Genomic DNA, 25,016 nt, shown 5'->3' with positions numbered 1-25,016 from the left:
CTCTACCTCCGAGCCATAAAGAACATTCAAAAACATGAAAAGTTGACCAGAATGACACTAATAGTATATAAAGATTTATATAGATTGTATAAGATTTAGTATAAAGATTTGTATTAAGACGGGGTTTAAAAACGAACGAACATGTAGGGGCCACTCATTCCACAGCCTCCCCTTTGCTTCAGCCTTGATCTTGGGACTGCAATGAAGAGATAGGTTGGAGCTATCCCATTTAGCGGAGGTGGAAGAAGTATTCAGAGCCGTTGCTTGAGTATAAGTACTGATACCACACTGTCAAAATACTCTGTTCCAAGTAAAATCCTGCATTGAAAAATGTTAATTAAGTAAAAGTATGTACGTATCATCAGGAAAATATACTCAAACTATTAAAAGTAAAAGACTCAAGTAAATGTATCTAGTTACATTCCGCCACTGCCATTTAGTAATTTTTACGTAAACAATAAAATCTTAAAATCAAGCCTAAAACGTTTGTGTGCATGTGTGTGTGTGTGCAACAACATTTGTAACTTAATGCCTCTGATGTTTCTAAGCGGTAGATCACTGTCCCACGACACGTTCGTTATCTTGACGAGAGCTTTTAGCCTTGAGGTGACTTGCATCATCACTCTCACGATGAGCTCTAGATCAGGACATGCTTATCCTTCAACAAGGCTGAATACATCTGTTGGAGAACTCTGACCTCAGCACCGCTGCTGGTAACACACACTGACTATATAAACCCCTGCTCTCCACACACCTAACCTTAACGCTCATCTCCGATCCCATCCTGTTCCTTTCTCAAACTCTGACCAGCAGTAATAACCACCATACAATGTCTGCTGCTAGGTCTTTGGTGCCTCTGATGGTGGTGCTGGTGGCTGCAGTGGGTGAGGCCCGAGCACAGGACAGGATTAAGATGTGTGGGAGAGATCTGATACGTCTGGCCGTGACGTCCTGTGGCAACTCTCGGGTGAGGAGAAGCATCCTGGACGCAGACCTGGCCCAGCGGCAATACGCCTCAAACTGTAAGTACCTCAGCATACATTTTCAAACATCAGGTGCATTGACCCGAGTCATTCCTGCTGAACTATGTGAATATCTGACCACTGATTCAGCAAGATATGGGACGCATAATAGCCTTCACTTTTTAAATTAGAAGAAAAAAACAAGTTCTATATACCTGTCTTTATGGTGTCTTATTGACTTCTCTCTGTACATTTATCCTGTACTAATGTCTTGCCGTTTCCTGTTGCTCTGGTCTCAAAACATCGCGCCAAAGGACTACAGTTGAAAATATGCCAGCTGGCTAACACTGGCACATTCACAGAAATGTTAATTAATGTGCGTTGTCCTTTATAAATAATAATACAACATTTTTTTTATATATATATTTCTCAACGTTCAATTGACATTCATGATTTATTTCTCTCTTATATACTCATGTCCTTTCAGCCTTCATTGCTTTATTGTTTGTTAACTGCATACCCTTGGATCATTGGGTTAACTCCAAAATTGTACAATCTATGTCTTCCCTGAGTGACTGGGGTTTCACAAGAAGTTCCAAGCACAAAACTACACATTTTCAGGGACGTCTTTAAAATCCCAGGTGTCTTTCCACCTCCCTCTGCACAGGGGGCCAGGATGCCTTCGCAGAGGAGCACCAGGCTACGGAGGCAGGCCCCATCCCTCCAGAATCCGACGGGGAGAAGGGTGTCTTCTCCTTGGCTCCTCACTGGTACACCCTGCCCTCTCGGATTAGACGAGCTGCCGGAACGATGTCTGATATTTGCTGCGAGAAGGGATGCAGCATGAAAGAGTTGATCCAGTTTTGCTAGATGTAGCGCCCTACTTGTCATACAATAAATGACTGTCTTAAAATGTTCTGATCTGTGCTGCAACGTTGTTTAAAGGAACCTTTGTTGCTTATTTTATTTTATATTGTATTTACCAAAACAATATACATCAGTAGAAACATGATCATATTTAATACATTATTTACTGTGCCATACTGCAGGCTAAAATCACAATGTTTGTTTATAAAACATTCAAATTGATATAATTTATTCTCTGTATCATTGTAGAAGAAGTTTATTTGCAACCCTCAAACTACCCTGGAATAAAGCTTTTGATGATTATGAGGGTTTATTTGTTATATTACAAAGTTAGGAGGCTTGCAAGATATATTTATATACTATATATATATATTTTAATCCAGTGATCAAAATTGATGCAACAGAGGCCAAGATATTCTGACATTTTAGTCACTAGTACGGGCTAGCCAAGCTATAAAAACTCCTACACTTCCCATAATGCAACTCAAAAGCATTTTTTAAATGTTTGAAATGTAGCATTTCTATAACTGTACAAGGCTTAAACCCCACATTGGATAAGTTAGGGGCAGACTAGTCTATATCCACGATGTTCCACTTGTGGGATTGCTCCGTTGCCGACGGAAATTCATCTTTTCGACCGGATGTTCTAATTTTCGGCCGGATGTCGGTAACCTTACGATTCCTTTGCAACACGGCCTCATGGCAGTTCGTGAAATGGTCACGTTATTTTTTATCTATTGATTTGTGTACACGGACACGTTTATGTCTCTTTTTTCGTGGTGGTCAGTGGGTTTAGGAAAAGAAGAACGGGGAAAGGACACGTCACACGCGGGCCACGATCCGCGGTCTCTGGGGGACGCGCGGCAACACCGGGACGGTCGTGTTTAGGAAAAGAACAACGGGGAAATGAAACGCCGCACACGGGCCACGATCTCCGGTCTCCTGGGTGAAAGCCCCGTGTTGTTTGACCCATCCACCACCCCATCCAACCGCAGATTTTCGGCATTTCATACTACTCGCTACCGTAGTAGTGCTGTGATCACGAAAGATGCTTCCCATTGAAATACATTAGTTCAAATAACGTGCTGAGCACCACGAAATAAACAAGATATAAACGTGTCCCTGGACACAAATCAATAGATTAAATAACGTGACCATTTCACGAACTGCCGTGGGACTGGCATTCTAAACTGAGGACTATGGTTAACTGCTCCTCAGATCTCTGCAGGTTAAATCCAGACAGCTAGCTAGACTATCTGTCCAATCGGAGTTTTCTCTCGCACGACTAAAACAACTTTTGAACGTACACATGTTCCACCAAAACAAGTTCCTTCTCGAGGCTGTTTTGGCTTAGCGCCGCCCATGACGATTGTGATTGGTTTAAAGAAATGCCAATAAACGCTGGTACATCTTGACTGAATAAACTAACCAGCAACACCCCAATCAACACTAAGTAACACTGTCTTTTTCCAACGTTGATTGAAATAATTAAACATGCAGAGAAATTAACCTTGAAATTGCTATTGGGTTAATTAAACTAGATTGCAGTATACACACATGAAAGAACGCGCACACACACACACACACACACACACACACACATACACACACACATATATACACACACACAAACACACACACACATTTGAGTAATCTGACAGTATGAGTGCAATTTACAACGGCGTTGTCCTCTCCGATAGTGCTAAATCAGATTGAGGCCTTTCGCTGAGCAATTCAGCTCCATGATAACAGAAATAATCTCTGTAAAGCGGCCAGTTCCTCACACTGAGGAGTGAATAATTCTCTTAACGGATAATCAAATGTGGTGCTGATTATCTGCCACTCTATACCGCAGCCTTCACTAAATGACTCTTAATAGCAAATGAAATCGGCCCACAGTGACCGATTGGTTAATTGGTTTTATTTGGGGAGGGATGGATTGCGTTGTACATACAATTGTTTTTTTTTTTTCTTTTCTGTGTAATTGGTTTTATACTTGTACTTCAGATACTTGGACAATACAGCACTTTGATCATGTTTATAACAATTGGCTACATCTAGCAAAGTTCTTCTGGTCACGGAATAGATTCTACATTCATAAACAATATTAATATTTTAAACAACAAACCAATTTTTTTACTAAGACAGTCTTTTAGTCAGCTGACCATGAACAAATGTGCACTACAAACAAATAATTCAACATATGGAAAATAAAGTTTTCAGCAACAAAAGAATAATTAATATTTACTTTTATATTTACGTTTGAGGAAAATGCTCCTGGAAGTCACCAACTATGTATAAACATTTCCCCCATAATTAGACCAAATCAAGTCATTAAAATCATAATGAAATTACTGGCTTGTAAAATAAAGTGTAACCAAAAACCTAAATCTCAAATAGCCTATATATTATGCATGCACTTTTATGTAGAGCGCAATGTGATTTAATGGAGATTTTATGCAGTGCTTCATGTTAACCAGCAGAGAGCGACAGATATCTGATTAAAAAACAATGGACTTTCTGCACTGCTTTTCCTCATCTGACAGTAGCACTTATATTACCTCTCACAGTTGACACTGGTGAAGAACAGGTTCAGTCTGCCAACTCAGGGGGTGGTACCATTGAATTTCAACGTTACCGTATCAAGTTCACTTATTACTGCCACATTCCCCCTCCTGCTGTAATGATCAGTCTCTCAGAGCTCATTATTGTAAAATGCTTAATCACTTCAAGTGATCCTTTATCTCCTTCTGACAAGAGGAGAAATCTGATCAGAGGACACTTGTAGGCCTCAGCCCATCGTTACTCAGTGCCAACAGGAGATGACAAACATCCAGGCTGCATGGGGGCCTCTTTGATGGGCTCCGGTTAATGTTTTTTTTCCGCTGGAAAGCTGCTAAACCTGAAATGGGAAATGAAATCAGAGCCTTTATCTCTCTTTTTCTGTCTTTCTACCTCTTTGCGTCTAGTTTCAGGGAGCAGGAAAAGCAGCAGGACAGAATAGCGCCTTCGCTGAGTGCCAGCAGAGCTACACTGCTCACACACATGCATGAATACACGTACACAAACACACGGGCATGCACGCGCGCGCACACGCACACACACACACACACACACACACACACACACACACACACACACGCCGTGCAGGACACTGTGTGGTGGACCGGTGGGTGTCAATTTGCATGTAAATGAAATGGCTCTCAGTGCTCTTGTTTTCAACAGTAGTGTCAGGGCTAAAGATGCTATATTTGGTATATGTGTGTATATTCATGTTTTGATGTGCATACATTGCATGTGTCATTGTTTGGACATAATGGTGTGTGTGTGTGTGTGTGTGTGTGTGTGTGTGTGTGTGTGTGTGTGTGGAACCCCATTTGAAGTCTATGTCTATACTTATAAAGCACATTTTGGTGTGTTTTATTTTGGGTGTGGGAGCAGAAGTGCGATGACTGACATTTTTTTATTTTTATTTTGTGTGTTTATTATTATTAGTGCTCCAGGCATTCTTCTGCGTGACACGATCTGTCAAATGCTGTGTCAAACTAATCCTCAGCAACAGGGTCTTTGTCTTTTATTACATGCAGTGTTTCAATCTTAACTGAGACTTGAAACTCTAAAATTAGATTAACACTGCAAGCTTGTTATATTGAACCCATTTGACAAACAGCAGACCTGATCCACTGTGCTTAAGAGAGAAATAAATGAAGCGACAGCACCAAATTACATGAAGTCTGAAATAAAATCGGATTTTATTTGATAGGGGATAGGCCGACATTTACTTGCACTGATAAAGTCCAGTCCTCCAAAACCTCTGTCAGGTTCGCACTACAATAATACAACAATGTGTGTTTATTTGTCAAACATAACATTTCAAATGCCAAAGCTTGAATCTTCATTCAACTTTGACATAACTTTATACACATACGGTACGCTGCCATCACTGCCAAGGACAAGGGCAGACTGCAGCGTGTCATTCGGTCTGCAGAGAAGGTGATTGGCTGCAATCTGCCACCACTCCAGGACCTGTACGCCACCAGGACTCTGAAGCGTGCTGGAAAGATTGTGGCTGATCCCTCCCACCCCGGCCACAAGCTCTTTGAGTCACCCCCCTCTGGCAGGATGCTGAGGTCCATCAGGACCAAAACCTCACGCCACAAGAACAGTTTTTTCCCCATCCGCCATAACCTTATCAACAAGGCCACCCTGACACTCTCCACACTCCACCTCTGGCTCTACATGCCACTGTACTTACTCTGCTGTACTGCTCTTTTTATTTTTAATAGATACTGTGTGTATATATTTATACTTATATTGTTTATATTCAAATACTTGATTTTCTTAAAGGTCCCATGGCATGAAAATTTCACTTTATGAGTTTTTTTTAACATTAATATGCATTCCCCCAGCCTGCCTATGGTCCCCCAGTGGCTAGAAATGGCGATAGGTGTAAACCGAGCCCTGGGTATCCTGCTCTGCCTTTGAGAAAATGAAAGCTCAGATGGGCCGATCTGGAATCTTCTCCTTATGAGGTCATAAGGAGCAAGGTTACCTCCCCTTTCTCTGCTTTGCCCGCCCAGAGAATTTGGCCCACCCATGAGAGAGAGAGAGAGAGAGAGACATCATGGCTTTCAAACGAGCAAAGTGGCAGTTGGTCAAGGCCACACCCCCACCCTCCACCTTGCACCCCCCCCCCCATCTCTCCTCCTCAATAGCTACAGACACAGAAATGGCACATCCTAAGGAAAGCTCATTGTGGGACTGGCTCTAGTGGCTGTAATTCTGCACCAAGGCTGAATTTTGGGAAATAGACTTCAGATACAGTATTAGGGGACCACTAAGGTCTATATAAAAGAGACTTCAGATACAGTATTAGGGGACCACTAAGGCCTATATAAAAGCATCCAAAGAGCACCATGTCATGGAACATTTAACCTTCTTATATTTAGAGAATGTGTGACATGCACCTACAAAACCAAAACAAATTCCTTATATGCGTAAAAAATGTACTTGGCAATAAAGCTTTTTCTGGTTCTGATTTCTGATTCTGACATTGTTGCCATCTTCAGCGATCAGAAGATGCGAGGTGTTTTTGCGTAAGCTTTCTTTTAGCTAATTCTGATATTTGCGAGCATTATCAGCAGCGTAATCATGCAACTCTAAATTGGGTTAAGTTTGATTGGAAAGTAATTGCAGACATTGCAGTAATAACCTGTCAATGTGAACAAAGTTGCTGCTTGCTTTGTCTTTTTAGCTAGCTCTTCATCAGGAATAACCCTCCAAAAGTCTCCCAAACCTGAAACTATGATACCTAATTAGAACAAAGACATAATTAAGTTTCTTAGTTTCACCTGTGCTTTTCGTGGGAATTAGGCCCTATGTTCCCACAGCCCTATGTTCCCACATTTCTGACCCCCTTTTGGTGCTATGTCGTCTGCCAAGGAAAGGGAAAGTAGCCTAGCTACTGCATGGACCGGCGGAATAAACAAATGACTCCGGTAACATCTTGGCAACACATTTACGACTGTAACAAACACGTTTTTGTGTGCTTGTAGTTTTCTTTTATTCATTTTTTTTATATTTTTTAAAATAGCTAAAATAGGAAAAAGTCTAAACTGTGTAAGAAGAAATGCATCTCCAGCTGCAGCAGAGAAGAAGCTGCAGGAGTGTTTGCGGCCGCAGGACGGGCACCGCTCTTAAAAAAAGGTCGCATCTACCTTAATCACTGATTGATTGCACCAACCGGCGAGCATGCTAAAAATTGACCTAAATCAAACGCACCCTGTATATCGCGTCATCAACAGGTGCATGATGGCTCTAGCAAACATGCTAAAAGCTAAAAAATACGTGCGGTGGATCTTTCGGCAGAGATTTCTACGTTCGCTGAAGAACTCTGAACACATTTTAGCTCAAAATGTTTGGAAACCCGCGAAGTGGGACAGAGAGACTGGAACTGGTTCTAGGCTACTGGGACAGAGAGGCTGGGTGGACTACTTTAGTGGACTTTTGCTTAAAGTTGAACATCGTGGTTCACAAGACTCACCGGCGTTCAGACAGTGAGTACAACTCATTTATTACCTAGGAACGTGTGTGTGTGTGTGTGTGTGCGCGCGCGTGCGCACGTGCGGGGCAGCAGGCTCTGCATTATATTTCTGTGTTGTCTGCTTATGAAGTGTCAGGTTATTTTGTTTCTGAAGCCTTATTTTCGGTAATTTTTGTTTAATTGTCTGAGTTTTGTCGTCTTTTCTGGGAAATAGGCCTATTGTTAAGGTCATACCGAGGAAGGCGGTTGTGTAATTGATAACCAGTGCTGTCTATAGAAATGGCATTTATTGTTGGTTTGGAGTTGGACATGGGTGCTGTGTGGTGTGATGGTGTTCCACTAGTGTAGGCTATACGTTTACATTTAATGCAATTTATTTTGTAGCCTAAAATGTGATTTTAATTTAAATTTTTTACAGCATATCATATCATCCCCTATTTTAAATGTAGCAGTTAGTTTAACACAACTACTTTTACTTGACTATCATATCTTTTTAAAGTAACTACTTTTACGTATGATACTTTCCATCCTTCACTGTATGTAAAGTACAGACAAAATTGCTCCTCTTTCCCTGCACCATACACTTTAGAAACATAAGGTAACATGTTTTCTACTCCATGTCCTCTGTGTCCTTCTTTTTTTCCCACATATAGCAAGCCTTCACATCAAATCCTGGTTTTGTAGCCCTGCTCAATGCATCCAGGGCACACTTTAATCACATTTGGAACACATGATGAGGCCATTTGGATGCCATAAAGCGATGGACATGCCATCAAGTGAATGTATGTGCTCCTGCCCCTGAACCTGAAAGCTCTTTAAAAAAAAAAAAAAAAATAAGACAAAGAACATCTTCCCCACTGCACACTCTCCAGTCAAGGCCCAATTCCTTAATCCATGTCTAGTAAACCGGCCCCCCTAACATCATCCCGTCCACCATCTCCCACAGTAATGGGGCAGGTCTGTCGTCTTCTCTGCTTGACAACATTTAGACGGCCTGACCAGCAGTGACAGCTTCAGGAGCATCGTGTGATTTAGACGACGCTCCCAGGGGGACGAGGGAGAGGAGAGGAGAGGAAGACAGAGCCACCGAAAAAGAGCTTTCTTTGTTGTCTCTGATCTCCTCTCATCTACAGTACCTAGCTGCATGCTTGGGGACAGTGTTGGACTATCTTTAGCATCGTTACTATGAGATACTGCAAATAAACAGGGACATGGTTTTAAAGTAGTACATGTATATGGTTTTAGTGCTTGATGAGAAATGCAGCTTCACATCTTAGCATCATTTATTTCCATACTTAATTCAGTTTCTGCAGATGATGCATATGCTTGCACTTTTTAATAGCCATGCCGGGATTTGAAATACTTCCATTATCATAAACACACAGTAAATTATGCAATAAATCACATCCTGCCAGGAAAACCTTTAATTTTATGTAGACTAGTGCATTAAAATATTAAGATAAAGCTCCATTAGAGATGTGTCAAAAACTTTGGGAGTGTATTAAAAGGACTTACAATGTTTAACGCTCTGTGGTCCATAAGAGAGGTGATTTTGATTGGTCTTCACATATCATCCTCATCTTCTTCTTTTTAATTGTTCTTTCAGCATTTCTTTCCACATTCCATGACATTTGTACAGTCTTTGTATTGTCACATATTTAGCTTCTTTGTTAATATTTTGTAAATCATGTTCTATAGGCCAGTTGGGGCTGGGCGATACGGAGAAAATCAAATATCACGATATTTTTGACCAAATACCTCGATATCGATACCGCAACGATATTGAAGGGTTGACTATTGTTGCTTTCACAAAATATTTACAAAATGAGATTTTGATAAATAATCATCAGTAATGTGGATATAATGACTAAGTGGGTAAAGGCAAATAATAGAACAGTTACAACAGCCTGGTAAGTTCAGAAAATGACATCACTTTACTGTAATGCAGCCTTTAAAACCAGGAAAAGACACCAGTTATGCCATATTACGATATTACAATAACTAAAATCTAAGACGATATATAGTGTCATATCGCGATATCGATAGAATTTCGACCTATTGCCCAGCTCTAGTGCCAGTTGTCTGTTTTATTCTTTTTACAACTTAAATGTCCCCAGATTCCCATAGCGTGTGGCCCTTGAAACAAAGCCAATTGTTACCTCAACTTCCTTAATTACTTTCTCGTCCTATACGGTCGTCCATATGCACGTCATTATTATATCCGCTTAATCTTTCCAGCGAAAGAATAGAAGCACATGCAACACACACACACACACACACACACACACACACACACACACACACACACACACACACACACACACACACACACACACACACACACACACACACACACACACACATTAACTACCACTTTGTCACCGCCGTAGGGCCACTGGAAGGTGGTGAAGCTGAACTAATGGAGCTGAGCTGGTAGAGGGCAGTGTGGCAACAGCAGCCGCTTAACTGACTGTAGGGCAAGAGCTGAATGCCACCGCGCAGCACAGATAACTGCTGCTCACAGACAAATCTAATGGCATTACATGCTGAATAATTGAGAATCTAAAGTTTGCTTATAGCATCTGACATACTAAGCCGGAACCGTAGCAATTTTTTAAAACTTCTTCTCTTTCAATACAAGTGTCAGTTTAGTCAGATTTTTATTATCTTTTAAAATAATACCAAATGTATATACATTTCTTAAACATCCCCTATGTACCATTCAGAAGTCTAACTTTTACCCTTCAGCATACATTTGTGTGTGAGCTGGTACTATTTGAGATTAGGGGTGGGAATCACCGGAGGCCTCACGATACGATATCATCGCGATACTTATGTCACGATACGATATTATTGCGACTTTAAACATATTGCAATATTCTGCGATATACTGCAATGTATTACCTTTTTTCCAACTCCCCAATTTCAAATGATGTCCCCAAATGAAAATTTTGTCAACACCTGTTTTATCTAAAAAGATACATTTCTCTGTTTGTTCATCTCCCTTCAATTTTATTGCTGCAAAATGGTATTGTCAAGCAGACAGACTAACACATATAGAATCAAAGATCGATACTTGGCGTCTGTGTATCGATACAGTATTGCCACGAAAAATATCGCGATACTATGCTGTATCGATTTTTTTTTTTTTCCCCCACCCCTCTTTGAGATGCTGTTAAATGTTGTTAAATCAGTCCGTTTGATAAAGACAGAGATGCCTCTACTGCTGTTGTTCTTCTGAAAACATGCAATTGTACAGTGTAGCAGCTCCACTGCTGTAGACCTCTGTTCTCAGATAACCACAAACACACGGGGAGGAATATTTGCCACAGCTCTTTATTTGATGATCACATCAGCAACGAATTGTCCCACAATCCGTCTGGAGCTCCCTCGCTCCCACTTGGCCCGAGGCTCTCGGTCGCGAGGGCAAAACTTTGCGCTGTCCAGCCCACCGCACAGTGTCCACGTCTCCTCTCTCACAGTCGGCCATCAAGAACTTGCTCCGGCTCACTACTGATTGAAAGGGAGAGCATGATTAGACAACTCGCTGCAGCTGTAACAATCAGTCCCTCCCTGCCTGCTCACCTGAGCCACCACCTCCTCCCAACACTCTCTCCACACCTCCACATACAGTTAATACAAATTATGTACTTCCAATCTTTTGTTTGCCGAACAAACAAACCATATTCTCAGAAGCTGCTGACTACACATAGTTGTTCTTATTGTTCTGCACCCTTTTCCCTTTCTTAATCCACTGGCAACTTCCCTTCAAGTAACCCTAGAACTGTCCTAACCATAACTGTGACACGATGCCACTACACACGGCAGTCAAACGTGATTCAATTACTGCATGTCCACCCATGCAGCTCGGCCTTTAGTCTGATGCTGGAAGTCACGGCTGTCTTGTTGTCTGTAGTTGCGAGGCCGACTAGAGTAAGCACCAAGACTCAAGCTGGTTTTGTGTATCCGTTCCCCACGTGTTTGACATACACACATGCACGTTGTATTTTAGAGCTCGCACACACCCAAGAAAGTGTGTGAGTGAGCAAGAGAAAATGTGAAGAAAAAGTAAGAGACGGGAGAGAGTGACACGGCGACAGCGGTGGGCAGGCCCAGAAAAACGATTACTCCAGCTGCTCTTTCACAGCTGCTCCCAATTGCTCCATAGCACCTCCTTTCTCTCCGTCCGTCACTCCCTCCGTCTCATCCCTCCATACACTCCTGTGTGACTGGGCTGTTTGTAGCTGATGCAATGTTGACAAAATGCTCCTGAGTGGCAGTACTTAGCTGGTGTGGCGCACTCTTTCAATGATGTACGATATAAAGACGTTGCTGTGAAGATGCAGGAGAGGATTATACTTGATGGGATGGGAAGACACTGTTAGTGAAGACACTGTTAGTGAGTTAAATAATGTAGTGGAGGAATCATTTGCTTTTATAGCTGTCTTTCACTTTTTTTGTGAAATGTATTGCTGCACTAAAATATGTATTCATCATATCTGACAAATACCCTTTTATGTCTTTAGATGTTCATGCCTCACATTAGTGTTGTATATTGAGAGACACACACACACACACACACACACACACACACACACACACACACACACACACACACACACACACACACACACACACACACACACACACACACAGCAACCTTGGCTTGCCTCCTTCGATATTCCTGTCACTGTTATCAGCCGGGTCCATCTCAGGGGGGAGGCTGACGTTAAAACATGAGCAGTCCACTCAATACACTTCACCTAATCAAAGCTAAGCAGCCTGGGTAACTTCCAGTCCTCCACCCCATCAGGGTGTGTGATGAAGACGAAATGAGAGTGCATGGGGGTTTCCTGGCAAGCTGAGGTGTGCATCTTCTGTGTGTTTTCGTGTAGCACGCTTTGGGCCTTGTTTGCCTCTCTCTGTGTAGGTTGTGTGTGTGAGGTAGAGCCTGACTGATAAAGGATTTTTAAGGCCGATATCGATACAAATATTTGGTGATCTAAAAATCCGATATTCCAATATATCGGCCGATTTTTTATTTTATATATATATATATATAAAAAATATGAACAAACAGATTTCCCTAACATTATTTATTTGTAGTTATTTATGAGTCCTCACTAAAATAATATGATAATGCAGTTGAACAGTTCAGTTTGTCACAACAGGAAAGGGGAACATCAGAATATATTAAAGTTGTGATAAATAAAATGCATAAAAATAAGATAAGCTATGATATAAGATATGGAACTTAAAGGGTGTAGAGCGCCCTCTGGTGGACAATATGCAACGCCAACACTCATAACATGGTTGAAGGGTGTTTCGTCCGTTTATATTTTTTAAATATTCATTTATCGGCCATTATAAATGCCAATACTGATTTTGAGTTTGGAAAATGTCTAATATCGGCCGATAATGGATTGGTCGGGCTCTAGTGTGAGAGGTACCTAAGCCCAGAGGAGTACAACAACAGCCGGTACAATATCGTAGTACAGTGAGATAGCTTTTTTTTAATTTATTCTTTTTAAGAAATGTAAACATGGCTTCTCTGTCTCTTCCAGTAAGTGGACCCATTAACGAATACAGAGGCTTAATGGTTCAGGGTTTGGCCCCCTCTTTGGTAAATGTGCCATGAAAGAGGCTTCACCAAAAGGTGGAGGGACAAGTCAGATGTCTTATTTTTCTGCTCTACAAAAAGAAACAGACATATTTTATAGTTAGTCTTTAGTCTCATATTCAGCCCTCCAATATTATGGTGGTGCTTGGTGACGTAGTAACTACTTGCAGTGTTAGTTCTCTTTTGGCAGGACAGGGTTCTGTTATATTGGATGTATGTAACTTAGCTAATATAGTAGCTTCCTTTTACCATGGACTCACTAGTTCTTTCCCTCAAAGGTCAGTACTGTAGACAGTTAGCATTTCGTCAAGCGAGCAGATTTGGGTGACAAAATGTACAATTTGCATGCACTAAGTAGCTTTATGTCTGAGTGTGCTTCTCTTTGTTTAGCTTTGTTGTCCTTGCTTTAGCTGTGTATGTGTATCCTTCTGTATCTGTTCCTTGTGCTGTGTGTATCTGTTCCTTGTGCTGTGTGTATAAGTAAATTGGGAGCCATTAGAAACCAGAGTTAAATTCCTTGTATGGCTAAACATACCGCCCACAAGGCTGGTTCTGATTATGAACTTTGCTGTTGTAACCTCTGTTCTGACTAAACCTTAAAGGGGTGATAGAATGATTATATAGGGTATTTCACACTGTTCCTTATGGTCTCCTAATGGGATATGTAACTGAAAATGGCCTGGTTGATATTTTATTGGCCCTTATGCATCCCTGTGTTTTGGCCCTATTTGTAACAAGAGCTTTTCTTCCAAATATGGTATGGTCATGAATATTTAGATGAGCTGCGCGTTGCTTGGTTGAGCCTTAGCCCCGTACACACACGTAGAGACGCGCGCTGATTGGTTGAGCGACTCGCCATATACACGCATTAGAGGTCGCGTGCTGATTGGTTGAGCGAATCCCCAATACACAGACATTAGAAACGCGACAGAATCTCATATTCCAGACACTGCAATGTTTCCTTACCAAATTCACTTCTGAGACTTTTTTTATGCGAGAAATCAACTATATAAATCTCAAATATGGGCCGTTTTATGAAAATGGATGGCTAATTGCAAATTTGGTAAAACTGTGTGTCGGAGTTCAGCTGCCTGTGTTGCTGCCCTCGCCGCCGGCCCCTTCCTCCACAGACCCCGGCTTGCTGTGAGCTCGATTGAGCTCGGCACGCTGTGCCTGCAGCCACAGCACCTCATACCCGCGCAAAGTCACCGTTTGGGCTAATGGACTAGCTACCAAACACCGCTGCCCTGACATAGCTCCAGGGCCTGCATCTCCTCTCTTCCTGCTAGCTAAATGGCCCGTGTGTGAGAGCGCGGTCAGCGAGCTTGTTACACCAGCAATCTCTTACCACATGTTACACACATGTCACGCCACTTAGCTATACAACATATACCTAAATGTCTTATAAAGCTAACAACGGTTTCCGATTTCAAGTTAATGAATATTTGTGAGCTGTAAGGGTTTTGTTAGCTGCGACTGTCCCTTCAATCCTATGTGTACAGATTGTGGCTAGTTAGCTTCACTTTTGGTCGTAATTCGAGTATATTTACAGTTTGAATTTCGTCACGCCACTTATACAACATCTAACTATATGTCTTATAAAGCTAACAACGATGTCCGATTTCAAGTTAATTAATATTTGTGAGCTGTAAGGGTTTTGTTAGCTGCGACTGTCCCTTCAATCCTATGTGTACAGATTGCGGCTAGTTAGCTTCATTTTTGGTCGTAATTCGAGTATATTTACAGTTTGAATTTCGTCACGCCACTTACACAACATCTAACTAAATGTTTTATAAAGCTAACAACAGTGTCCGATTTCAAGTTAATGAATATTTGTGAATTCGAGAGGAATTCTAAGAGGAGGCTAGCTAGCTCTCATTGATAGAGCTCCATCCAGCCGCAGGCTCTATCAATGAGACTCACGGACAAGCGGCGTTTATTTTCCCAATCGTTTGTTTAAATAACTCAACACATTATAATTACACACATTAAAAGAGTAACTGGGACCTGTGGTAAGAGAATGCTGGTGTAACAAGCTCGCTGACCGCGCTTTCACTCACATACACCGTGCATTTAGCTAGCAGGAAGAGGGGAGTTGCAGGCCCTGGAGCTCTGTCAGAGCAGCGGCGTTTCGTAGTCCATTAGCCCAAAACGGTGACTTTGCGCGGGTATGGAGTGCCGTGGGCTGCCAGCCGTGCCGGAGCTCAATCGAGCTCACAGCATGCCGGGGTCTGTGAAGGAAGGCAGGCCAGGCGGCGATGCAGCAACACAGGCAGCACCGGCCTCTGAAGTCCGACACACAGTCGGACAAAATTTGCAATTAGACATCAATTTTCGTAAAACGGCCCATATTTGACCTCTACTTAGTTGATTTCTCGCATAAAAAAGTCTCAGAAGTGAATTTAATGGTAAAATAGCATATGAACAATGTATACATTTTCTGAGATCTGCACGACCTAGATTCAGAAGACTACCTGATCTCAGGTCAGTTGTGTAGCCTATGCAAATGTTTGGGTGTGACCGTTCTCTTAATACACCCACGGCTGTGACAAAGGTTCCGGATTTTGAGATGCTTACGCAAGCAACTAGCTTTGTTGAGATTCGCCCGTTTTCAGCGGCAGTTTCAAAATATGAGATTTTCATAGTTAAGAGGTGTCAATGGGATTTTGAGCTTATATGTATGTCCTATTTACCCACCGAACTGTCGTTATTCAACTATGACAGGGTAAAATCGGTTTTGCATTCTATCACCCCTTTAAGGCAGATCTCTGCACTGGTGCAAAATTATTATCAATATAAATTGATCTCTTTTTTTGTGCTAAACATCCTGATGGGTTGAGAAAATAACATTTTAGGACTGTATTCTAGTCTTGTCTTTGCCATGATTATTTGCTTCGCTTTGACATGTATGCCATTTTGTGCTTTTAGGCTGTATTATCTATTGCTGAGCATACGTCTGACATGTCTTGATAGATGGCACTGTATTACTGTGAAGATGGCTGTCTTCATTTTTGTGTGTTTTTTTTTTTTTTTTTTCATATTGTCCTTTTGATCAGACCAGATTAACCGTTGAGAAGAATCACCTGCAGCCCAGTCAACACAATGGGCTCTCTTGTGTATTTGCAACCTTCACCACCCACAAACACCCTTAAGCATGACAGAAACACCCCCACACCCCCCACCCTCTTACTCATTTTTTTTTCTTCTCCTTTGCCCTTCCTACTCCCCCTCCTCTCCACATGCCCCCCTACCCTCTGCGTAGGTGGGTACTCTCCTCTTTCCCTCTCCATCCATCTCTCCTCTCTTTTGCTCCAGCTGCCCTGCCATGCATAATTAAGTTTCAAGTGGAAGTGCACCCTCCCTCGCTCTTTCTCCATTTCCTCGTCCTCCATTTCTCTTCACATTGTTCTGTCTTCCTTTCTTGTTCTCCTGTGAATAAGAAAGGTACGGCTGGCAGGGGAGCAGTGGACATCTCTCTTTTTCTTCCTCTCCCTTCCTTCCCTTACTCTGCGGGCCGACGCTGGGGCCGAGTGCCAGGCCTGTCTTGTTAGAAAAAATTGTTAAAATGCTAAATCACACCACCACAACCGCCACTGTTGCCGCCTCCCTCCCCGTCTCATTCTGTGAAGGGTCTCTGGTTTCACTTTGCTCTGACATCCTATCCCATCCTACTCATCAATACTCAATGCAGGAGCTCCATCAGCCTGTGCATTTCTCTTCCCGAGTTAGACGAGGGGATGTTTGGGGTCTGACCAAGTATCGGACTTCCTTCTTTCTTTCAGTTCCATGTCTTTTTCATTTATTTAACAAGTAAAAACATTGGGTCTTGGTCGCTCAGTTTCACTCCCACATCCTGTCTCCACTTTACAGCAGAATAATCAAGATCTATTCATGCGGTATAAAGTTAGTTTTTGTGAATACAAACCACTCTAACTCAAAGCAAAAATTCACTGATTTAAGATCTGAACCAGAGATTTAATTAAAATTTCAAATCTTCAGCTGCTGAGACCTCGCATTTTAATGCAAATGTCCTGCACTTTAATTCACTTCACACATTCATTTAACACCAGTTATACTGAAAGTGGAGGCTTTGCATTTTGTTAGCCAAATATGATATAGTGTTGGGCAGTAACAATAATGTAATTACTTTTTTCAAGGACGAGTAGTGTAACACTCTTTTGGTAGAGAAATCCAATAATTAAATGACCGTTACTAACCCAGTAACTGACATTTTAGGCAGTCAGCTTGTTCACGGCTTTACCGAGAGTTTGGTGGGAGGGTTGATGTCAGTTTCAACAGTGGACAGACTGCTGCAGAAGGTGCGAGCATGAGGGGTTTGAGGCAAGTAGCAAAAAATATAGAAACGCAATGGCAGCTGAAGTTGTTGTACTTACGTGTTCTGTTAGCTGGCTAATGTTATGCCACCTCAAAATCACTCACTGTGTTCACAGTCTACGTTGAGCTATTGCAGAGGCCATACTTGTAGGAAGTTATCCTGCAAAGTCACAAACCTTTGTTGCATACGGGGCAGCAAAATCAACATTGTTGGTATAGTTAAGTTGCAGTGCCACCTAGAGGGACAGCCATACTAGGGCTGAAACGATTCCTCGAGTAGTATTCGATTACTAAAAATCCTCGCTGCAAAATTTGATTTGCCTCGAAGCTTCGTTTAATCAATGTTACCAACGCTGTATCGCTCATGGTGTTTCCGCACGGATGATTATTATTGTCGCACGCCGGTGCTAACGCTGCTGGCGACACATGCCATCAAGACTGGCGGCGCAGATTACAAAAATGAAGAGAGAGTAAATAGTGAGGGGCTAAGAGAAGAGACAGGCTGGAGAAAACAGCAGAAAGTGTCCAAAGTTTGGAATCGGTTCAAACGTAATTAAAATGAAAACTCTGTGCAGCGTGTCTACTGCAAAATCAAACTAGCTTACCACGATAATAGCACGACGTCGATGCTTCAGCATCTCAACAGAAAACATTGAGTCTAACCGTTGGACAGTCTGGCGAGGTCAGTGACTCGAGTCTGTTCGGTGTGTCCCGTGCCGTCGTCAGTCTGGAGGGCTGTCGGCGTTCATTTTGGCCGACCTGACATGTTCAGTCGGAGGCAGGGCAGTCGGGACTCACCCGGAAATGGCGAGCGGAATGAGCGTGACTACAGTCTCTCAGAATCTGACAAAGCTTTTAAACTGACCTTTTGTTGAGCTGAAATGAAGACAGATTTAGCAACTGCACGGCCTATTTCTCGCTTAAAATGTTTTCAGAAACATGTTTCAGTGAACTATTTTAGTACAATATGAGATCGTATTCTGAACGAGCCGCCATGACAGTCTGGCTTTGAATTTCTGGAGAAAACAAACCCATGTGACGCGTTTGTCCAATCAGCTGCTGGTTTTAATTTCTTGGGCAACAATACAGAGTAGCGCCGCCTGCTGCTATGGAGACGTATTACGTTTCTCAAGTCGGTGTCACCTCAGTGTGTCCCGAGGCAGTTTTATGGACCTCGGGGACCCGACTGATCATCTCGACTGGCTTTTCTGTCGACAGTCGGCCGTCTGGCTGGTGTGTCCCAGCCCTAAATCATTCATTCCACAAAGGGGACCCGACAAAAGCAAATCACAGAGTCGTATGGACGATGGAACTACACCAAATGCAACAACAACCAAAAACGGAGACAAGAAAATACGGAGGGACCACAGTTTGATCTAAAGAGCCGACTTGTTGACTATCCTTTCGGAAAAAACAGCCGATTGTTGGGCACCACTCTCTCTCACTCTCTCTCTCTTCACGGAGAAACGGCTGATCAACGATCTACTAGCATAAGCGTAACAGAGCTGTGTAGCACTGTAATCAAATGTATAAATACAGATATAGGTTGAGTATAACTAATATTTACATATAGGCCTCTATACCGATCAGTCTGAGGTTGAAACTTGTAGTTCTGAAAGTTAAGTTGCACAACCTAAGGTAATGTTTGTCTGTTTAATGTATGCCTTAGTTTGAGGTTGTTATTGCATTTCAGAAAATGTTTTCTTTAAAAACAATGCACTTAATTGCTTTTTCCGAAAATTAAACCAAACTATTGTATATTATTGCTCTTCAATAAAACAAAAGCATTTCTTATCCGATTAATCGATGGGATAATCGATAGAATACTTGATTGCAAAAATAGATAGCTGCAGCCCTAAGCCATTCACATGGTCATTTTACATTGTCCAAGAGGACGTTCTGCCACTGCTAGGGCTATGTGCATGTATACAAATAGGGCTGGTCTCATTCAGTAAAGATGTTTACCAGTTAAGCCCCACTTAAGATGACCTGTCATACCAAATTCAAACCGAAAACCTTTTTGTTTTACTACGACGTCAGCAAGCCGGATACGCTTACTTGGATGCTTCAAAGTATGGACTTGGTGCAGCATGTTTCCAGGAAGGATAACCTGTAGCCAATGCTTAACGGACGCTAACTGCAGTGTTTCCTCTGTTGATTTCTGCCGCCACGGTATCAGAAGTAGGGCATGGGTTTCCGCTATGTACACCACGCACCGCCGCTCCTTCAGCTGTTTATGAAAAGTCATAAAGTGGTAATTACACGACTCTGCACAGCCGTCTGCTTTACTGAACTCCAGCGAACTGTCATCCGCTCTCTCTCTCCCCTTTAGGGTGAGCAACTGGAACAGTGACAGAACGTCATCACTCGCAAAGTCATGGCAACCAAATAAACAACCGGGCGAGTACTAGCCTACTTCACTCAATCTTAGGCAAAGTGACAAACGGCGCCGAAAGCCTAGACATGAAATCCGCACTCACGCGGGTCACGTGAAATATGACCGCTACAGTTTTATTAAAATATAGCATTGGCGCTGAATTTGATGAATTTACTGTTTATCAGACCCCAGATGAGACAAGAAGCTAATGTTAGCGAACGCTGTGGTGACCGTCCCCTGCCACTGAGGACAACGCTGTATTCCCCCGACACGCTGTATTAACGCTACTGTTTTTTTTTCCAGGATAGTGGGGGAGCATACCGCTCAAAACCAACATGAAAAACGTAGCTAGTAATGTTCACTCAGCGTTTTGTTTTGTTGTTAAACTGTGTGTAAAATGAGCGGTGACGTTGAATCACCGGTTTCAGGTAACGGCACTCTACGGTACCGTCTATTTGGTGGATGGTGTCAAGGTAACGGTCGGGAGCTAACATTAGCAGATAAGCCCGTTGACAGCGACGTTTTTGCATGTTCCAAATTAAATGATTAGGTATATGGCGAGCCACTGACCGTAGAAACGGACGGACCATCCGCCCCTGGTCACCGTACTAAAAAAGCCCATACGTGCTTCCCCGGCAAGACTTCAAAGGATGATGTTAAGATTTTAGGATGATAGTTTTCTGGCCTATAATGACCGACAACATTAACAAGGAGATAACAGTCATGCTCTGTGTGTAACAGCCCAGGATCACACCAGCAGAAGGAACCACTCCGGCTGCATCCAGTTCCAGACCTGCCTTCTTTGACTGTGTCAACAGACATCTTTGAATGACACAGTCTCAGCAGTACAGTACTTGTGGACAACAGTAACAGTGCTAGTGGACTCATATTTAGGCTGGTATGAGATTGACCCACTTCCTACAGTGTCTCCCCTATAATTGTATAAGCCTTGCGGACCGCCAGGCCAAAGGGTGCCCCCGCCAGCCAGAAAATCATTTTTTTAATGCCAAAAATAACACCGAGTCCATGAACGATTAGTTCACATCTGTAACACAGGACAGTTGACTGTGTTGTCTAAACTGCTCAATCAGTTGAAACATTGTCAGTAGCCTAACGGTTACAAACAGGCACGGTAGGGAGCGACGCATTCGGTGACGTGTTTTTAGATGAGCTAGACCAGACAACAAGAGAGAACAACATCGGTGATGCTATTTTGCCCTCATTGTTCTACGTGAAGTTTGCTGGAAGTAATGTAATGTAGTGTTTTATGTGGAGTGAGCATTGTGCCAGACTCTGTTTAAAAAAAAAAATTAAACATCACTTGCAAGGAAATAAAGGGATAAAAGTAAGTAATGTTACTTTTTTTTTTTTAAGTAATAAAAGTAACAGATTTTCTTTTTAAATAAGTGCTGTGCGGTGGATCCAATTCATGCCGATGCGAAGAGTAGTTTTGTGGATTTCGAAAACTAACTGATAGATATTTAAAGAAATTTGAAAGTGTTAAATTGAAAACCAAATTTGGTGCGGTGCGCTTAAAGGACTTTCCGCAGCGCTGAACAACTCATGGAGAAGTCTCACAGAGACAGAACTGATGTTTTTCTAAACCTCCTAAATCTCAGAGACATGCAACGTGACACAAAGCTTGGATCTCCAGCACAAAGAGTAATGCCAAGGCAAAAATGTACTACCCACCCAGTCTCAGTCTCCCAGCAAGCTGCTGGAACAACAGATCAGCTTCTCTATTGGAGACTGTCACAAAAAATGATGATATGATGATATGACAAATCAAGCAGACCACTTCAGCCTTTTTATATAAGGATACAGACCCTAGCTCTAGTTTTGGTAACTGCTGCCTTGTCTGTTACGTTGCATGTTTTCTATTTCTACAAATAGAAATGTATAGAAATAAAAAACTGAAGTTGTGATGTGTGGTTGCAACTTTGGAGTGGTTTGAATGCATCTTTTACAGAGATGTGTTGAGTGACAAAAGTAAACTAGTAATGTAACTAATTACTTTTGCGTGTAATTTGTAATGTAATACGTTTTTCAATGAGAAATATGAGTAATTGATTACATTTTTCAGTTTATTGAAACTTCATTGTCGTGATATGCAGAAATAAGACAATGGTTTCATCGTCCTCATCATTCCGCAGCAGTGAAGCTGTTTAAACTGGGACTTTATCACATTTGCTCTCAGGTTCGGGCCCTTATGTTAATGTAACCCCTCAAAGTGACGGGTGACTTGCTTGTTAGCTATACTGTTTTAGTACTATTACACAGGGTAGTCCATCTTATCAGCTAATGCATTTTCCGGCAGCTACTGTACCACTGACCCACTGGTGGCCCTATCACCAGCTTTAAGGCTTTACAGGATTTAGGCTGGTAATGCACCTGGCTGGTTGCTCAGCCATAGCCGTCATTAGGGTAGGATAACACTGATTCATTACACAGGCATGGAGTAATTCTAAATGTCTGGATTGTATCAACATATTTAGAATTTTTGGCAAAGACTTGGCTGTGGCCAAAAATTCTAAATATGTCACTGGAGACCAAATAATTCAGTTTTAAATAATTCTTTGTAACTGAATACTAACCTAATAAAAATTAACTGTTAGCTTGCCTCTACTGGAGGGTGTCCAAAGAAAGCCTTTCCTGGAGATCAGGTAAGTGCTTATTCATGATTACAACATGTATCTAGTAGCCATGAGCACACAGAGAGGCAGTTCCTGTGTCAGACATTTCCATCGCACTAACTTGAGCCAAGCCTTGAATATAATCCAAGGCCATCTGTTGGGATAGATCCTTCGATATGTTAATTAGGTTGCGCCAATCTTTTCTATTTACAATTGAGGCCTGACTGTCTTTTGAATAGGGGAGATCTACTGTGTCACTGATGCATTTGAATATGAATAAAGTTTAAAATGAACGTGTGGTAAACCCCTTCCTTGAGAGGCAATGTTACAGATGTGTGTTACAGTTAGTTGTTAGATGGATTTTTTTTTTTTTTTTTGTCCTGAAGTTACATAAACCATTTGTTAAATACAGCATTTTTAAGATGAGCACTGTCTGTACTGGTCCCCACTGGGTAACACTTTAGAATATGGCCCACAATGTAACCCTAGTTGGGAACTTTGGAATTTATAATTGTAGATAATTTTTTTTAAATTTACAGGTACCTATTCTATTATTAGTAAGTAAGTAATTTATTTGATATAGCACCTTTCACAGACAGAGTCACAAAGTGCTTCACACAAAAGACATTTGATTAAAAAACATTAAAATCCAAAACAGAAAATAAACAAGCAACAAGAAATGCAGTTTGAGTGAGGATTAAAAGAATAAAACCCAAAATAACAAAAATGAGACAAAAGCCAGTTGAAACAAGTATGTTTTCAGATGCTTTCTGAAAGCGTCAACCGAGATTGCAGAACGTAGGTTAACAGGAAGAGCGTTCCACAAAGTCGGAGCTACCACTTCGAAAGAACCGTCACCTTTAGTCTTTAAACGATGCTGGAGCAGGTCAGAGATATAAACAGGCGCCTGACCATGCAATGCTTTATATGTAAGAACTAGAACCTTAAATTGGATCCTGAACTTTATTGGAAGCCAATGTAACATGGATAACACAGGAGTGATGTGTGACATTCTGTTAGACCTGGTCAACAGCCTTGCAGCCGAATTTTGCACTAGTTGCAAACGGTCCTGGGATGACTTGCTAAGACAAGTGAAAATGGAGTTACAATAATCAAGTCGTGATGAAATTAAGGGGTACAATATGACCTACTGAACAATAATCTGGCATTTGGAAGGAATTTAAAGAGAAATTATATTGTGAGTATTTTTAATTACTGGGTACCTATTAAGGGGTACAGTAGGACTATTACGGAGCAACAAAGCTGGAAGTTTGCAGAAGATGGGGTTATGAGTTCTCTAGTACTACTGTAGTACAAATCTGCTGTGATTTATTTCAAATAGGGCTGTCAAAGTGAACAACGAGTTAACTTAAATTCCTTTCTGTAAGTTGGTCCCTCGCACCGATCCGTAGTTTGGGAAATCGGGAAGTGCTGCAGCACCGCGCTGCGCTCACTGGAGGTTTCTCTCGGTATCAGTTACCTCGGGGTCACAGCACATTAATTTGGCATATTTTTCACAGTGGGAACTTGCTTTGACTGTTATGAAGATAGGGGAGAGGCAATGTGCCCATCTGTTGGTGCTTGATGGGCTTGAGTTTGCTATATTATGCTTTCAGCTTATATATTTTTTTAACCTACAGTACCTTTTGAGGTTATTCTGGAAAATATTATAGATCGTATTTGTCATTGTTTTGGGTTGTTGCAATAATAATAATAATAAACATTTGCATAAAGCAAGCCTATTTGTCTCATGTTGATAAGAACTAGAACTGTCATTCTTCTATAATACCATTCGAATTTCATTTTTTTTTTTTATATTTGAATAATATTCAAGTATTTAATGCTCACATGTAGCCTGTTATTAATGTGCTACACTAGTCGGGCATATACATTGTCAATGCCACTATAAGCATTAGGGGTGGCACGGTTCATGAAAAAACATCCAAACCGTTCGGTCCGCTTGTCTTGGTTCGGAGCGTGTGTGGGTCGCACGGTTCGACGCATGCGCAATGTAGCCTCAGGCCCGTATGTGACCTCAGACAGTGTGTTTCCCTTTCGCACGAAAGAAGCGGTGTGGACAAGTTACCAACAAAACGTACAGCGAAAGACATTTTAGACCGTCCTGCCAACCTGTATACATTTTAACATCAATGTACGCTAGGGTTGGGTATCGTTTGGA

The 25,016-nt window shown here is 41.8% G+C and overlaps 1 protein-coding gene and 1 long non-coding RNA gene across 2 annotated transcripts in view; one reads left to right on the top strand and one right to left on the bottom strand.

The window, feature by feature from the left end:
- Positions 1-829: 829 nt before the first annotated feature.
- On the top strand, positions 830-2,035 carry insl3 (insulin-like 3 (Leydig cell)). Its single transcript, XM_039816044.1, has 2 exons — positions 830-1,022; positions 1,630-2,035. The coding sequence occupies exons 1-2, from the start codon at positions 830-832 to the stop codon at positions 1,830-1,832; spliced, it is 396 nt and encodes a 131-aa protein (XP_039671978.1). The 3' UTR covers positions 1,833-2,035.
- Positions 2,036-11,190: 9,155 nt separating this feature from the next.
- LOC120568876 overlaps positions 11,191-25,016 on the bottom strand; it is a 28,616-nt gene continuing 14,790 nt past the window's right edge. The window contains exon 2 of the long non-coding RNA XR_005640799.1: positions 11,191-11,385. This is a non-coding gene — a long non-coding RNA (uncharacterized LOC120568876). The remainder of the gene's footprint in view (positions 11,386-25,016) is intronic.

Source organism: Perca fluviatilis, chromosome 11 (genome assembly GCF_010015445.1).
Source record: "Perca fluviatilis chromosome 11, GENO_Pfluv_1.0, whole genome shotgun sequence".
Lineage (NCBI taxonomy): Eukaryota > Metazoa > Chordata > Actinopteri > Perciformes > Percidae > Perca > Perca fluviatilis.
This window is presented reverse-complemented; position numbering and strand designations above follow the sequence as displayed.

What these genes read in the sequence shown, in the direction of transcription:
- insl3 (XM_039816044.1), top strand. Translation starts at nt 830, where the DNA reads ATGTCTGCTGCTAGGTCTTTGGTGCCTCTGATGGTGGTGCTGGTGGCT. An exon ending in GCGGCAATACGCCTCAAACT is followed by an intron (nt 1,023 to 1,629) that starts GTAAGTACCTCA and finishes CCCTCTGCACAG; the next exon opens with GGGGCCAGGATGCCTTCGCA.